Raw genomic sequence first — 18,669 nt, 5'->3', positions numbered from 1 at the left:
TAAATGAAGTCCTCTTATTCAATCCTATCTTCAAATACACAGACATACATACACACTCCTAATGTGTATATATAATTTCTGTATATAATGTTTTTCCAAGGTGCCTTATTGAATTTTTAAAGTAGTTTATGGTAATTTTTAGTTCATATTCTTGAATGTTTGCAATATATATTGTTCGTACTTAAATAAGAATAGTTTTAACCATTTGTTCCAACTATTTTTCTTATATAATTATTTTGGTAAATATACCCAGAATAGTATTACATAATAGTCAGCATCTTTATCTTGATTTTGACTTTAATGAAATGGTCCTACTTTTTTTTCATTAAACATAATTAAAGACCCTTAGACCAAGCTAGATTTCTATCATGTTACAGAAATTATAATTCTTCATATTTTACCAATAATGTTGCAGTTACTAATATTGAATTGTATTAAATGTCCTGTCCTATCAACACTGTAAATGTGAATAGCAATTAGCATGTAATTTTTTCTTAAATTCATTAATTGTATAAATTAGAATATTTCAATGTTAAAAAATGTTTCTAGAGCTGAAGGAATATCCCAAATGTTCATGATGTATTTTACATCATATGATGGGTAATTCCCTCTAGCGTTTTCATTCCAGTGGTGATTTAGATAATATGAATCATCCATATGTCTGGGTATTTGGAAGTTAGTTAAATAAATTTATTGAGCTTTTTATTAGTTCAATATTTTTTATATTATAATTTTTGAATCATCTGAAATCAAATTTGAAAAGCAAATAAAAAATTCCAGCAATTGAATACTATAAGGCAGAGAGTCTAACCAACTTGACTAGCTATTTTAGCTAAAAAATAATTGCCTTATTGATGGAATCAAATGAACCAGTATGTTCTAGTCAACATCTAATTGGGAATTTACATTTTTTGCTAGTATTTTACTTATAACTTTAAAAATACTCTAAATGAGAATAATTTTAGTGTATTTTTTGTTTAAATATCATTATCAATTTTGGTACCGTGTAAGAACTACTTTGTGTCAGAAGTTTGGAAACTTTATCTCTTAGTGCCCTCAAACAGTTTTTTAATATCATTTCAGTTAGATGTTATTTGAAAACCTTGATAAATTCTCCCATGGTTTTATCTGGTATAATTTCTCTGTTCTTTCTGGGAAAAGGGAAAATAATGTGCAAACCTTTGTGATTTTGTCTAAGATAATTGGTCTGATTAACATACCTATCTAATTTAGAATTAAGTTTAGTAAGTTATGACTCCCAATACTGGTTTAAAGTTTTTTACCTTCATTTTTTTCTCTCATTTTTAGTTTATTATTTCAGGATCCTTGTCAATTGCAGCAGGAATTAGAACTACAAAAGGCCTGGTGAGTAATATTTTCTTTTTTTTTTTTTTTTGGTATCAAAAAAAGGAAGGATTAATAAAAAATGTATTCTGCCAGGGTGTAAAATAGATTTTGTTTCTTTGTTTGTAAAAACTCAGGAGCAATTGTGCGTTTTACCTACTAAAATCTGCCTTTCAAAAATTGCAGTCAGGCTAATTACTGACATAAGAATGGATATTTTGGCAAGGTAGGGAATCTTACCCTTGCGAAGGAATCTTTTTGAAGATATAGAGAATTATTGAGAAGAAATATCAAGCAGGACCACTCCAGCAACACCCTGCGGCAGGAGTCAGCCCATGACAGTGACACCAAGCATCGGTGTGGCGTCATATTTACTGACCCATTGATTATAATGTAGATTCCAACTGTATCCAAAAAGGATTTTGAATTTTCAATAAAAGAAATTCACAATAAGGTTATTACACAAGAAGCAAATTTAAAATGTAACTCTCATGCCAAGATGCCTTTCATAAAGCCAATACAATGCGAAAGTCCATATCTCAATAAATGTTTTTTTCTTGTTAAAGTCCATATTCGAGTTTTCTTTGTTCAAAAGATAAATATCAAATTCTGGAACATGATCAATATGTGATTTTCAAATCTGGCCTAACCCAACTCCCTAGTGTCCCCTCCAGCTGCAGCCACATGACACATACTCCTCACACTTTGCTGTGCAAGTTATTTTTTCTTTTTCTTTTCTTTTCTTTTTTTGGTTTCTTTTTTTTGTTTGTTTTTTGGTTTTTTGAGACAGAGTTTCGCTCTTATTACCCAGGCTGGAGTGCAATGGCGCCACCTCAGCTCACCACAACCTCCGCCTCCCAGGTTCAAGTGATTCTCCTTGCTCAGCCTCCCGAGTAGCTGGGATCACAGGCATGCGCCACCACGCCCGGCTAATTTTTGTGTTTTTAGTAGAGACAGGGTTTCTCCACGTTGCTCAGACTGGTCTCAAACTCCTGACCTCAGGTTATCCACCCCCACTCGGCCTCCCAAAATCTGGGATTACAAGCATGAGCCACTGCGCCCAGTCAGCAATTTTAGTTCTTATTAAAAGCCTCCTTACCTTTATCCATGAGAAAAGAATGTACAGAAAAGAACATACTGCTGAGAGAGAGAATATACAAAAGGTATAGAGGCATGACAAACAAGCAGCATTTAGAAAAATGATAAGAAGCCGGGCGCAGTGGCTCAGGCCTGTAATCCCAGCACTTTGGGAGGCCACAGTGGGTGGATCACGAGGTCGGGAGATCGAGACCCTGGCTGACACGGTGAAACCCCGTTTCTACTAAAAATGCAAAAAATTAGCCGAGTGTGGTTGCGGGCACCTGTAGTCCCAGCTACTCGGGAGGCTGAGGCAGGAGAATGGCATGAACCCAGGAGGCGGAGCTTGCAGTGAGCCGAGATTGCACCACTGCACTCCAGCCTGGGTGACAGAGCAAAAAAAAAAAAAAAAAAAAAAAAAGAAAAGAAAAGAAAAAAAGAAAAAAAAAAGAAAGAAAAATGATAAGAAATCAGGCTTCAGAAGCAAGGAATGGCAGGGAAGGACACAGACAGGGCTGTCCAGCTACAGTGTGAAGGACATTGAAAACCCTGCTAAAGAGATTTGGAGATTATCTTATGTGCCCACAGGAATCATCTGAAGAATTTAAGCTAGGGGATAATGAGATCATGTTTGTGTTTTGGCAAGAGATTAGAGTTGAAACCACAAGATAAGTTAGAAGACTACTGAAATAATCAAGATAAAGATAGATGGCAGTAAGAAAGAAACGGTGGGTATAAAGTGATTCATGGAGATATATTTGAGGATGTTGTTGGATTGTTTAATTGATTTTCATTCCTTTCTAGGTCCGAGGTAGCCTGGGAATGAATATCACCAGCTCTGTACTGGCTGTATCAGCAATCTTAATCAACACAATTAGCTTGGCGATTTATTCATTTTATCACCGTTACTGTAACTACTATGGCAACCCAAATAACTGTCACGGGACTGTGTCCATCTTAATGGTTGGTGCTACCTCTTTTCAGGGGATATTATCATAGAAGCAAGTTTGGGGAGTGCAGGCTCTGGCAACAACAATAATTAATAATCCCTAATTGCTGAATGACTGGGAAGTTGGAGTGATTAAGAAATAAAATAATCTTTCATTTAGGATTTAGGTACGTGTCTCATCTCTGTCTCTATTCTTCTATATGTGATGAGGCAAAATGGGAAGAAAGCTTATAGTTATAGAACACCTACTCATTAATAGTTACTGTGCTGGGTATTTTGTATAAATTTTTCTGTTCAATTTTAAAACATTGATGCAGTATGTACTGTTATCTCCTCTAAAACTGGGGCCCAGATGTCAGTTCCTGTTCTCTAATAATGAAGTAAAATTGTCTTGAACAGTATTTTACAAGTGTCAAGTAACTCAGTATCCTTTCCAATATCTTTGGATGTTCTTGCAAGGTTAACCACTTTTATCCTCAACATCTAGCTCCTGATAAGTGCTTAATCTTCATTCTGAATTTTACTACTTTTTTGTACCATTTTTTCTTTTCTTAATGCTATCCTAATTGCTTTATTCTGAAAATGCCACCTACACAGTATTTTGTAGGTAGTAAAACTTCTTGACATTTTGGGCCATTGGGTAATTGTGGGGAGGAAGAGTTCTTCCAGCACATCACAGCAGACTAAAACGCACAATTAAATCTTTATTATTAAAAAGCCTGACCAGGCGCCGTGGCTCACGCCTGTAATCCCAACACTTTGGGAAGCTGAGGTGGGCGGATCACCTGATCCGGGAGTTCAAGACCAGCCTGGCTAACATGATGAAGTCTCGTATCTACTAAAAATACAAAAACTAGCCAGGCATGGTGGCATGTCCTGTGATCCCAGCTACTTGGGGGGCTGAGGCAGGAGAATTGCTTGAACCTGGGAGGCGGAGGTTACAGTGAGCCGAGATGGACCCATTGCACTCCAGCCTGGGCAACAGAGCAAGACTCCATCTCACAAAAAAGAGAAAGCCTATTGGTCATTTTTCAACACCCGCAAATTTTTTGTTACTTTCCCTCTATATGAACTTTCAGCCTTTCGCCTTGCTGCTTAGTTCTCTTCCTTACTGTGTCCTTCCCTTATGTAAACGTGGAAACCCAGCATTCTTCCTTACTAGGCAGAATCAATCGCATTCTGTTGACTTCATTCCTAGCTAATTCTACATAGTTTTGTGGGCTATATAATCACGCCAAAATAACCCCTTGAGGTGTCTTTGCTAAACTAATTTACTTCCCCTGAGATTTCTAATGCTTTTTGTAGTAAGCAATTTTACGTCTTGCCACTCGGTCACAATAAGAAAAAGCTTCTATAGAGAATTTGACAAATTCTTTCAAGGTCATTCAGTTAGAAATTGGCAAAAAGATTAGATTCTACAACTTCTTGTCTCTAATTCCCCTATTTTTTGCTATTGTTATCCTGAAGAAGGACCTTACTTTTAGTTTATGAAGGTCACTTCATTGGTAGATTTTGAGGACACAATGATAGAGACAAAATCTGGAATTGGCCAACTCGATAGGGCTGATTTCTTGGGCATGGGACCCGCGCAGTTACCCAGGACTTCATGGTTCAAAGAGCCCTGTGCTTGATCTAATGCTCTGCTGTTGCTATCTTGATTTTTTTTTTTTTTAATTTTAATCAAGAGACTCTAAATTACGTAACTGGTTCTGCGTTCATCTCAATTACATTTCCCAGAGTCCATGATGAATTCCTGTTAATTGTGTGAACACTTTTATGCCTGTTTTTATAGCAGAGGAACTCCATAAGGGCTTCCTGGGATTTGAAGCAATGGTTCTATTCTTGCCTGGGCACCTGCACAATCAGTCCACAGGTCTATATACATGCTACTTTTTCTGGAGGCCCAGCCCTGTACCTGTTTTTGTAAATAAAGTTTCATAAATAAAGTTTAATTGAAATATAATGAAGCCCATTTGTTTACATGTTGTGTAGTGATGCTTTTGGGTTATAACAGCAGGTTTGAATATGTGTGACAGAGACCTTATGGTCTGCAAAACCTACAATGTACATTATCTGGCCTTTATGGAAAGCTTGCCATCTTCTAGTCTACCCTTCTAGATGGTAAAATCCTTGAAGACAGGGGAACTGTCTGTTTAGTTTGCTGCTCTCTTCTGTGCCTACAGCAATGTTGGAAACACAGAGGCCACTAGAGCTGTTGAAGGCACAAGAAAATAAAAAAGCAATGAATGCAAATATTCTCAAGGTCTCCTTAAGTCTGCATCACTCATATCCTGAGCTCTTGGTCTATTGGCTCTTCCACAACAGAGGGACTATCCCTAACCATGGAGAGAAAAAGAGAGAATAATCCCTGCATCAATCCAGGGTAAAATGAATAGAAATGAGTGCACTGCCCAATGTTCTCCGAATTTTGACCATGTTTCTTGGCTGAAGACTAGACCTAAAGTCAGTGCTCTGAAGAGATGGATTAAAGACTGACCTACTTGATATTCATCGTTGTATTAGCTTCTTACTGTTACTGTATGTAACAAATTACTACAAATTTAGTGTCTTAAGACAACACAGTTTGGTTATCTTATATTTCTGCAGGTCAGAAGTTCAAAGTGGGTCTCACTAGGCTAAAATCAAAGTGTTGGCAAGGGCGTACTCCTTTCTGAAGGCTTAGGTGACAATAAGTTTTATTGCCGTTTCTGGCTTCTGTAGGCTGCCTATGTTGCTTGGTTTGTCATCTTGTCCTCTACCTTCAAATCAAGCATTGCAGCATCTTCAAATGTCTCTTGAACTCTATTCTGCCTCTTGCTTCCACTTCTAAGGATTCTGTCATTATGCTGAACCCACCTGAATGATCCAGGAAAATTAGCTTATATCAACTAATAAGCAACCTTAATTTCATCTGCAAATTTAATGCTTTTTCTTACGCAAAAAGAACAATGGTCCCCGAGGGAGGTCTGCATTCTAATCCCCAGAAGCGAAGGATTAGGGGGACAAGGATGCAGACCTCCCTGGGGGACCGTTACTCTGCTTACAATCACTAAGATATGGAATCATAATATTCTGTCAATGATACGAGTTTCTAGTACTCAATAGGATAAGATGACAATTATCTTTATACTACCTTCCTAACTTTTTAAAACACTTTCATCTTCCATGTCCACAATAGCACTGGGAGGTACTGAACCAGGGAATAAACGTCTGTGATTATTTTATCAGTGAAAAAAGTGAGAAGTTACTTCAGCAGATCAAGAATTGGTCAAGGGAATGGCTGCCACTAGGAGGCAGGTCTCCTGACTCCCAACCAGTGCTTTTTCTCTGATGACATTGTGGTTACTGGTAAATGTTTCTACTTGTCATCTCCATTTCTCACATTCTTTTGTTATGAGTTTTCTCCTAGGGTATGGATGGCATGGTGCTCCTCTTAAGTGTGCTGGAATTCTGCATTGCTGTGTCCCTCTCTGCCTTTGGATGTAAAGCGATCTGTTGTACCCCTGGTGGGGTGAGTATTGGCCTTCATTTGAAGATTTCTGTATTAGTTTTCTATTGCTGTGTAATCACTTACACAAACTTAGAGTCTTAACACAGAACACATTCATTATCTCTCAGTTTCCATGGTTCAAGAGTCTGAGCCCAGCTGAAGTAGGTCCTAGACTCAGGATCTTACAAGGCTGTCATCAGGAAGTTGGCTGGGGCTGTGGCCTTGCCTGAAGCTTCTGATTCTCTTCCACGCTAATGTGGTGGAATTCATTTCCTCTCAGTTGGAGAACTCATGAAAATGTATTTTATCTTTGAAACCAGCAGGCTGCTAATGCTTTAATCCTCTCATAAAGGGTTCACACAAACGGGTAAGGTCCATTCAGAATAATGCCTTTTTTGATAAATTGAAAGTTAAGTAGTTAGTACCTACACACAGGACTTGTATCTCATCCTATACACAGGTTCCATCCACACTCGAGAGAAGGGAATCACAAGGGGTCAGTGAGTGCCACCTTAGAACTCTGCCTAACACAATAGCTACATAAAAGCTCTTTTCCCCTTTCTGTCTACCTCAAAGTGCATAACCTCTGAATCCAGATATGAGGATATTTCACAATGAAGAGGACCCCCCAAAATATTTTATTTTATTCCATTATCCTATTACAACAATTTTTCCTGGAATATTTCCATGAAATATCTTGATCTCAGACTTCTCTATCAGTCTGTGCCCACCTACCCACTCTCTTACCCTGAGACCTGCAGCTGATGCTGCTCCTGGCAGCTAAACCCAAAGAATGTCACACGGAGAGAGGAAAGTAGGGAATGGAAGGAAAGAAGAGACCAAGAAAGCAGCTCTAGGAAGAATGGGGAGGGATATCCTCCAAGGGTTGAGGTTGCCAGAATGAGGAAATGGATAGTAAAACCCCAACAGCTACTCATTAGCTTCATTACACAAAGGCCCACAGGCAGACAAAACCGACAACCAAATAATAAAATAATCATACATAATCATAGTTTGATGAGATGGTTCTTCTGGTGCCCTTCTCCATCATCTTGTACCTCTTTGTCTTCTTTTGAGATTCCCAGGCAACACCACATCCCACTCCTCTACAGCCCTTCCTCACTGAAGAGAGATTGACTATAGCACATTAACTCTAATAGTGGGTTTTGCATTGTAAAACCTGAGAAGTGAGAGATTCTCAGCAATTACCAATGATTTTATAATTTCATTGACCAAAGCTTTTTATTTTTAGTGGGTGAAACATTTGGACATGGAAGCAAACTCTTTAGTAACTTTCATGTCAGAGTATTTAAGCCTGTGCTCCCTTCGGCTCTTAGCATAGGAGCTGGGGAATGTTGTTTCCTAATCTCTTGGTGTGAATTCAGAAAAGCAGTGGTTTGGGGGCCTATGATAGCTAGGTCTCTATCTCTTCCTGTTTCTTCCACCAACCCTATGTGACAATGAGTTTGTGGAAGAACAACCAGAACTTTTCTGAGTTTCACGATGATCCCTGCTATTCTGGGCCAGTGTGGTTTTTGCAATGCGTTATTTATAACCAGCAAATCATGATTTGGGTATGTTGATGCCATCAGCATGAACAACCTCGTTTGGAAGAACAACCTCATAGTTTTCATGACACCTTGGTTTACCCAATGTATTGTGCACTGTCATCCACATATAAGACTGATTTACTCACAAGACCAGGGCAGTGGTCATCAGCAGCTCGGGTCAAGAGCTACCACTGAATGTTGTCTCCTAAATCAGGCCTGATTTAAAGAATGACTGAGAAGCCCCACATGCTTGATCTTGAGAATGAATCAGAGAAGAAAGAGTAAACTCTGAGGATGATGACTTTATGTGGGCAGGAAAGGGGCACTCTGAGGTTATTTGGGTGACTCAACTATGGCATTCTGATTGTTTCACAGGTTGTGTTAATTCTGCCATCAAATTCTCACATGGCAGAAGGAGCACCTCTCACACCACTTAATGAGGTTTGAGGCCACCGAAAGATCAACAGACAAATGCTCCAGAAATCTATGCTGACTGTAACACAAGAACCTCACATAAGAAATTACCAGAATCCAACTTTGATACTGAGAGACATATTGATATCATTATTATATGTAATCCAATTATGAACTGTGTGTGTATATATAGAGAGATAATAAATTCAAAATTATGTTCTCATTTTTCCCCAGGAACTCAAAAATTCATTTCACTGGCTCTTTGTCGAGAGTACTAGACGTTAAATTAATAAATAATGCATTTAATGAGGCAACAGTACTTGAAAGTTTTTCATTCATCGTAAGAACTTTATAGGCATTAAATAAGGCATTAAATTGGCAAATAAGATCTGGAAGCAGAAAAGCAAAAAAGGTATTGCTAAAATGAGGCCTCCATGCAAAACACATACTTCTGCTCCCCTGTATAATATTCCTCCCATTTATTTAACTTTTTTCTGCTCCCACCTATGGGGACCAAAGGGCCTTTTCCTTCAGAAGTGGAGATACGTGGCCATCTCCCCCTCCCTTTTTCCTCTCCTTCTGTTCTTCCCCCATAGAAAGTACTTTGAAATAGCACAGTCCATCCTTGCACGTGCACAAGCTATCATTTGAGTAAAAATATACATGGAGTAAAAATCACATTAAGCATCAGATTCAACTTATATTTTCTATTTCTTCTTCTTCCTTTCCCTTCTCCCACCTTCTACTGGGCAGAATTATATCTTAATCAAATTTGTATCCTATGCCCTATATGGAAATGTGCAACATATGATATTTGTTAAATACATTTGTTTTTATTGCAGAGCAAAAATAAATAAAATGAGAAGCAATACTTTCATGTGCTACCTACTTCCTTTTCAGATGCAAAATGGTGGAAAGAGACTAAGTGTTGATGTCAAAAATACAGTGTGGTGCTAAATAATGTGGGCTTTCTAATCAGACAACCCAGGGTTTTTATCTTGCTATCCCATCTTTGTTGTTTACTACCTATGTAGCTATGAACATGCCACCAAATTTCTCTGTACTTCATATTTCTTTTCAGGAAAGTAGTAATAATATTGTCTGTCCTATAGACCTATGATACTTGGTATCGTATGATATGATACTTGGTATAACAAAGGTAGAAAAACCAGGACTCTGATTGGCACATATGGAGCCTCAAAGATAATGTATGTGTTATATCTTTGCATATAATTTCTTTATATTAATTATATATATGATATAATTACTTCAACATATAATGCATAGATATGTATTTTATATATCAAGTTATTATATTCAGCTTTCTTGCTATAAAATTATGTTTTATTTTAATGTCACAATCTCATAATTATATTTATGACATCATATTTTTAATTTCTTGGGAAAGTTTTTCTTATTCCAGCTTTAAAATATATTATTTTGTATTTTCTTCCCTTGCTTAATAATTTTGTCTCTGGCATTTATTTTTATGAATATTGTTTAATATTGTATATTGAACATATTTTTCATATTATTGGCAATTAAGACTATACTACTTAATGTAGAGCCCATCATCACCTCACTGACATTAACTGTTAATGTTTTACCATGTCATAAAGAGATATTGGTCTATTTATGTACCTAATTCCAATCTTTTAATTATTGTGTATGTGCTGATATCTTGTTTTATTTCTCCAATATTGTATTAATATTTGACAGATTTTGGTACTCAGCATTTATTCCCCATTTGTTCTGACAATGACAGTCTGATTTCCTCCAAAAAAATCACCATTGTCTAATTCTTAATTTATGTACAAGGGTGGAGCTCACTCGACTCCCAGCTTCAGGAGTTGACCTGTGTCCTACATCTGGGAAATGGCAGAATTATATCAACTCAGCTAGAGTGAAGTTCTGTGGTAGCCTTGTGACCTAGGAAAAACCAATTGTGTGAATGACTGACACATTTCCAATCAAAATTAATCTCATCATTTTCACTTCAGTGACCAAGAAATGGTCTCCCCATCTTTCCTCTTTCCTGTTGGGTTTGGAGCTGTGAGGAGGTACGTTTGCTGCCATCAGCAGCCATATGAACCCCGTGACAGACAGATGCTCACAGGCAAAAGCAGAACTGAGAAGTGCCAAGTGAAAGATCAGACCCTAATGTAATTCTTTTGAGTCTCCAAGTCAAGTTTTACCTGGAGTTAACCCGATCCCTGGGGTTTTAAATATATAAAGACAAGGAAAGAGATTTATTCAGATAGTGTAATAACTGGGCAAAATCCTTCAATGGCTTCCTCTCTAATTCAGAATAAAAGCCAAAGCTCATGTAAATCCTACAAGTCCTTACATCACCTGATTCTTTGTTGTTTTTTGGATTTTTAAAATATCCTGACTTAAATCCTGATATATTGCTTTGAGAGTGCCTTCTCTTGGTAATAATTAGTGCATACATAATTTTCTTAAGTTTAACACTTATATAAGCAACCTAAGATTAGTGCATTTTTAGCTGTAAAAAGTTCATGCAAATATTTTGTGCTATTAGTGCAAGATATTATGATTCCAACTTTTAGACAAGACCACCTGCACTTGTTTCATGTCATGTGATTTGAAATTTATTCTTCATTTGGTTATTCTTGGTTTTATCTATATGTGACTAGAAAGCAGTAGGAAAATGTCCATGAGACTTTGCCTCCTTTTGCTACATTTACAATAAAAATAATTTTTTTTTTTTTTTTTTTTTTTGCTGTTGTTGTTGTTGTTTGAGAGAGAGGGTCTGGCTGGGTTGTACGGGCTGGAGTGCACTGCAACCTCCACCTCCTGGACTTAAGCCATCCTCCCACCTCAGCCTCCTAAGTAACTGGGACTACAGGTGTGCACCACCATACCCAGCTAATTTTTCTATTTTTTGTAGAGATGGTGTTTCACCATGTTGCCCAATTTGATTCCCTGTCTGCTTAATGATTGCAAGTGGCTGCTCTGCTAGGTTGAAGTTGGGCCAAGAATTACCTTTGTAGTGGTTGGTATGGTAGGGATGGTATGGTTAAAGTTGAACTCATTATTGAGGGAAGTATCTTGGGACCATGCTTTGCCTTGTAAATAATTGGGGCGGGGGAAGAGTTATAAGGTCTTGAATATATAAGGTGATCTTATTGATAACTTCAAACTATAAGTAGTCAAAGCTCTTCAGGTAGATGCAAGATATTTGTGACTAAAAATGATTTTTTAAAAAACATCTTAATCCAGTATTTTTTTTTTTGTCTTAGACTCACTGAGGCAAAATGAAGCCTGAATTCACGCTAAGTTAAATTTGTGTTATCATATATTTCTGTCCCCTTTCTCCTCTAAAATCTAATTTCTCTTCTCTACCAGTCCTAAATATCAAAGATTATAAGAAAAGTAAGGATAATTAAAGGTTAAATAATATTGAGGCTTGTGTATTTTTTCAGCCAATGATAAAGAAATGGGCAATCAATAATGAGCAATTGGTTAGTGTACTATAATCAGCATTGCTGCAAAAACTGCTATCTATTGAGAAAACATGCATCCAACTATTAAAAGTAATTTATGTTTATAAAATCAAAGTAAGCTCACTCATAAATGTAAGAGAAGTCTCAAAGGGCTCATTGTTTTAACAGTGACAATAGGTATTTTTACATTTGAGGTTGTAAAATGATAATACTGAATACTGTATGCAAAGTCAGGGGGCAAATCAACATTTCTAACAGTGATGTGTCACCCTTACATTACTCAGTAAATTGGATCATAGACCATGGAACAGTTTGGGGAAGAATCATCTCGGGTGTGCCCAATGACCATTAGAAATCTGTAGTTTATCTTAAATTAACTATTTTTTAAATTTGCCATTTTCTACAACTCTTATTTTTCCTGATTCTGAGTCCTAATCCCATAAACTTGCAATACTCTATGGAAAGGATTTCAAGAGAGATATACTTTTATCTTTAATAAAACCATGAATTACACCAGAAGGAAGGAAATAAAGAGTTGAAGGTCACGGCTGTGGCTGCTGAAGTAATCGATGCATTTTATCTTAATACTTGACTAGAAATTTCCTGTATCTTCATTTCGTATCTTATTATGAATCTTCATCATTAAAATGTATGATAGCTTTATGGTAGGTCTTGAAATCAGGTAGCATATGTCTCATATTATTTTTCTTCATTAACAAAATTGATTTGGTCATTCTAAGTCTTTAATTATTTCATGTAAATTTTGGAATTACTTCATCAACTTTGTAACTTCATCAACTTTGCAATCCAAAAAGACCTTCTTGGATTTTGATAAAGAAGGTATTGAGTCTATATAGGTCTATAAGGGAAAATTGCCAACTTAACAATATTGAGTTTTCTAATCCATTAACAGAATATACCTATTTATTTATTTATTTATTTATTTATGAGAGGGAGTCTCGCTCTGTCAACCAGTCTGTAGCACAATGATGCAATCTCGGCTCACTACCACCTCTAACTCCTGGGTTCAAGTGATTCTCTCACCTCAGCCTCCAAGTACCTGGGATTACAGGCATGTGCCACCAAGGTAGGCTAATTTTTTGCATTCTTTTAGTAGAGACGGGGTTTCACCATGTTAGTCAGGCTAGTCTTGAACTCTTGACCTCAAGTGATCCACCTGCTTTGGCCTCCCGAAGTGCTGGGTTTATAGGCATGAGCCACCACTCCCAGCCTATTTATTTAGGTCTTCATTAATATGTCTCAGCAAGGTTTTGTCATTTTCTGTTAACAACCAGAAGTTCCTTTGACATTCATTCCATTGATTTTTTTTCTGGTACTGAATTTTCTCAGATTTTTTGTTTGTTGTCTGAATACATCTTTATTTTACCTCCAGTTTTAATATTTTCACAGGATATTGATCCTATGTTACAGCTTTTACCTTCAAGTACTTTAATGATGTCTTTTAATTGTCTTTTGGCTTACATAATGGCTTATGGGCAGTCTGCAATTATTCTTACCTTTATGCTAATGTGTCTATTCTTACCCTCTGCTTTTAACATTTTATTATTCATTTTTAGCAATCTAAATTATGCTTTGGTGTGGTTTTATTTTTGCTCATCCAGCTTGTGATTGATTAGTTAAGCTGTTTGCATCTGTGGGTTTATACTTTTTATCAAATTTAGAAATTCCAATGATTTATTCAAATATGTTTTCAATTCATTCTCTCTTCCTCTTGTTGGATTCAGATTACATGTTAGACCACTTCATATTGTCCCACTGATGTTTTATTAATCTTTCTAGACTTTTTTTCCTAATCTTTGCTTCAGATTAGAGATTCTATATCCATCTTCCAGTTTACTAACCTTTTCTTCTGGAAGATTTAATGTGTTGTTAATCATAGGCAGTGATTTATTCACTTCATGTATTGTGGTGTTTATCTCTAGAAGTTCTATTTGGTGCTCTTTTGTATTTTTCATTTTTATACTCTTTGCATCCATGTATTTCTAGGAATTCTTATGCATGATTATAATATATATTCTAAAGCACTTCTCCTTTGTTGTAATCTGTAATTTACAGGTCTGTTTTTATTAATTTTTCTCCTGGCTATTTGTTACTGTGACTTTTCTGCTTCTTGGCATGTGTAGTAATTTTGGATTACATGCTGGATATTATGATTTTTATTTGATTGAGTGCTCAAATTTTTCTTTTTTCACAATGTATTACTTTTATTTCTTGCAGGAGCTTAAACTTGAAGACCAATTTGATTCTTCTGAGACTTTTGAAAAGGCATAATACGGAGGGTGTATTAGTCCCTTCTCATATTGCTATAAAGAACTACCTGACACTGGGTAGTTTATAAAGAAAAGAGGTTTAATTGACTCACAGTTCCCTAGGCTCTACAGGAGGCATGGCTGGGGAGGCCTCAGGAAACTTACAATCATGGTGGAATGTGAAGGGGAAGCCAGCATGTCTTAGGTAGTAGAAGCAGGAGGAAGAGAGAGTGAAGGGGGAAGTGCTACACACTTTTAAACCACCAGATCTTGTGAGAACTCACTATTATGTGAATAGCAAAGGGAAAGTCCACCCCCATGACCCACATGAGACTTGAGTGGGGACAGAGAGCCAAACTATATCAGAAGTTTTATAGTTGTTGTTAATTGGGTACATGCTTTAATAGTAATTGACTTATTATTAAAGCATGATCTTTCTGGAGGTCTCTATTCTATCCCCCAATTGTTCATGGAAGTCTCTGCATTCTAGCTGATTGGAACTTGAATGTGTGTCAGCCCTGTGTAAGCCCTGGTAATCATACAGCTACAACTACCTGGCTAGTCTTTGACTGTATTTTTAAACTTTCAACCCATACATACACAGCTTATGTTAAACTACAAATTTAGAATACTTCCCTGCAGATTTCTGGACCCCTGTCTCTGCATAGCCATACCCTTTATGGTTCTGTTCTCACTAACTATAGCTGTCTCAGTGCCCTCAAATTCTGTCTTTTGTCGACTTAATTCAGCAATATCAGAATGGATCCCTCTCCCTGACCATCGTCTGGAAAGTTTCTTCATGCAGAAAACCAGAGCAATTATTATATTCACATTTGTTTTCATTTTTTCAATGTTGAAAGTCCTGCACTAACTGTTTCCCAATGTCTGGAAGCAGTTGTGCTTAATTTTTTCCAGTTTTATTTATAATATAAAAAAAATGTGTGAGACAAGTTCTAACTCTGACACCCAGGTTTGAGTGCACTGGTGTAATCATAACTCACTGCAGCCTCAAAATACTGGGCTCAAGGGATTCTCTGACTTCAGCCTCCCAAAGTGCTGGGATTAGAGGCATGAGCCACTGTGACCAACCCAGTTTTCTAACAGAGTGGAAGATTAAGTCTGGTTCTATCACAATTGGAAGAGCTGAGTTTCAACTTTTAAAAGAAGATCACAGGCTGGGCGTGGTGGCTCATGCCTGTAATCCCAGCACTTTGGGAGGTCCAAGGGAGTGGATCACTTGAGGTCAGGAGTTCGAGACCAGCCTGGCCAACATGGTGAACTTCGTCTCAACTAAAAATAAAAAACTTAGTTGAGCGTGGTGGTGTGCACCTGTAATCCCAGCTACTTGGGAGGCTTGGCAGGAGAATTGCTTGAACCCAGGAGGCAGAGGTTGCAGTGAGACAAGATTATGCCACTGCATTCCAGCCTGGGCCACAGAGTGAGACTCTATCTCAAAAAAATGCTCATGAACACAGATGTTAGCATTTTTATTTCATTTGTTTATATTTAAAATTGATTTAAGCATGCCAACATACGTAACTTAATCAAATCAATACTTATGATTTAAAATATTCAAGTCGAAAATTGAAATACTGTCATTTTCATATGTTGATATTTTAGTCACCTTATTTTGGTTTCATAAGAAGCAACTATTAAAAGACACTAGCATATCACAGTTATTTTTTATTTAAATTACTTTGTGATATTTTCCAATGTTTTATATAGTAATATCCAGACAGTTTTAATATACACTCAAAAGTTTTGTTTTCACACAGTATAAATACAGGAAACATAATGAGACAAAGCTATACAAATCCAGGGAAAATACTTAAATCTTTGAATTTATTAAAATATGTCTCTCTGTTTGAATTTTGAGTTTACTGTAGGAAAACACAGAAAAGATGTGTAACTTTCTTTTGATTGCCTGGTGGATACGAAAACAAAAAACAACTAAATTTGAGATATGGTTTGAACAAAGCTGATGATGCATTTGCTTTCCTGTTTGAATCTCTTCAAGATCAGCAACTTGTTTTTTTACTGACTAAGGTTTGTTGGGATTGCTACTGCTCATGTGATTCCCAGGAACTTAAGTACTTTCCAGTAACTGCGTGAGGCTGATAATACTAGATTTAAAAAAATTCGTCTTCAATAAGTACACTCTTTCCAGCAGAGGAAGCAATTCTGAAAGTTCTTTGTGGTTTCCCCTCTGGATCTTTTTATCATCAATGTCAGCAAAGGGTGGTATTTTCCTTTCTGTAAAAGGTCAAGACTGCTTGTTTTAATCCTTCTCAGACTCCAGGTACAATTTCACCAGATATAGCCTGTAACTTGCTCCCATCTCTTGAATGCACGTTTCCAGCTTGGCCAGGAGGGGCTGGACATCAAAAGGAGTAGCGTCACAGTCTGGATGGGGCTCAGAACCTCACAGTGCTATATAAGCCAGCTATCATCTGGGGGTTTTTCCCCCCTTAAGCCAGTAGCTTCAACCCTTGTCGGTTACTTTCAGTAACTGATTTTTTTTGTCTTAAGTTGCTTTTTTTCTTCTTAGTATTCTCTCCCATATTTAGAGAATAATGAAAGCATTCCCATTTTACCTCCAACTCTGAAGTCATAGAAACTGTGCCCAAAACAGGGTCGCTAAATGGCCTAAGTGACATATATGCAAATACATATACACAAACACACATGTGTCTGGAATATATATAAATTTGTATATTATTTGAAAATATATTAAAATATATAAAGAACTTGTATATTACATATAAATTTATATATATTTCATATCATATAGGCATATACTTTTTTTCTTACATTATAAAACTCTGGCAACATCTGCATGTAATGTAAGAGTCCTTATTTGTTTTGTTGACAAAGATTATCAGTCCCAGAATCTGGATTAGAAAATTTAGTTATTTAGTATTTGGTTGTATTATTTCAATATTTTAATTTAATTTATTTTGGAACTAGAAATCAGCCTGCAAAGTCTGCAAATTTTGCTTAGAAAGGTATCAAATGCATAAATTTGTTTTAGCTGACCTAGAAAATGGAGGGTTTATATTTCACTTTTTGTTTTTTGTTTTTCTATATAAAAGATATTTGATTTAAGAAGAAAATCAGTTCGAAGTCTTTGTAAATCTGATATATTCTCTATTCCCAATTGTATTGCCCAAGTCAGAGTCTATTATTTTCCCCAGGCAGATATTTGAAAAGACTTAACAACCACCAAAGAATGTACTCACATGAGGCTTTTGTCTAAAGGCGGAGAGTACAATGCAGCGAGAGAGAGAGTAGGCAAGCACTGGAGACATTCCACAGTGCAAGATCCCCACAGGCCTAACCAGACACATGAACCATGCCAGTTTCTGACTTGAACTGCCCACATCTATGCAAGAAACTCTCTGTATCCCATTAAATAGTCAGGCTTGTCAAATTCATTAAGCTAGTTGCAAGTCATTAGCAAAGAAACTGACCTTGGGGCTTGCTGAGAGAGTTTAAAATTATTCTAAACTGCACATTATAAATTCCAATGGTCTTATCTTGACCAAGAGCCAAAATTCATACATTCAGCCATCCCCAGGATGAAGACAGAGCTCTTAAGTACCTCTGTACATTAACTCTATATCACAATATCTTCATTCAAGAAATATTTATTGAGCATCTACTGCATTCCAGGTACTACTGGGAATATGGAGTGAACTAACTGAGCTGTCTATGACCTCCTGGAGCTGACATTCTAGTTTTGTTCTACAGTTATCGTTCAGGAGGCAGTCTTGGCACATTCAATGCGAGTTCTCAGTTAAAAGTGAAAATGAAAACTTGGCATAGTTTCTAAACTTTAATGTTTTTATAATTAGCCTCTTCTCATCATACTGAAACCTCATTGACCTGCAAACTTGAGAGGAAATACACAGATTTAATCTAATCTCTGAGTTTTTTGGTTGTGTGTTACCTAGCAAAATAACACAAAACTGAAGAGAAGTCAAACTTACAAAAAATGTATGCCATATGATTTCATTAATTAAAAAGATCATGCCAATGAAACTAATCACAGGTATTAGAGGTTGAGATGGTGATTACTTTGGGGGTATAGTGGCTGGAAGGGAGCAAA

The 18,669-nt window shown here is 36.7% G+C and overlaps 1 protein-coding gene across 3 annotated transcripts in view; it reads left to right on the top strand.

Annotated features, from left to right (window-relative positions):
* LOC126935514 (membrane-spanning 4-domains subfamily A member 4A) overlaps positions 1-9,695 on the top strand; it is a 53,253-nt gene extending 43,558 nt beyond the window's left edge. For all 3 annotated transcript variants that reach the window (XM_050757026.1, XM_050757025.1, XM_050757024.1), the window contains exons 4-7: positions 1,309-1,365; positions 3,226-3,384; positions 6,780-6,881; positions 8,786-9,695. In XM_050757026.1, the coding sequence (XP_050612983.1) occupies positions 1,309-1,365; positions 3,226-3,384; positions 6,780-6,881; positions 8,786-8,857 (390 nt within the window). In that variant the 3' untranslated portion in view covers positions 8,858-9,695. The remainder of the gene's footprint in view (positions 1-1,308; positions 1,366-3,225; positions 3,385-6,779; positions 6,882-8,785) is intronic.
* Positions 9,696-18,669: the final 8,974 nt, after the last annotated feature.

Source organism: Macaca thibetana, chromosome 14 (assembly GCF_024542745.1).
Source record: "Macaca thibetana thibetana isolate TM-01 chromosome 14, ASM2454274v1, whole genome shotgun sequence".
NCBI classification, from domain to species: Eukaryota; Metazoa; Chordata; class Mammalia; order Primates; family Cercopithecidae; genus Macaca; species Macaca thibetana.
The sequence above is the reverse complement of the archived record's forward strand: the minus strand, read 5'-3'. Positions and strand labels throughout refer to the sequence as shown.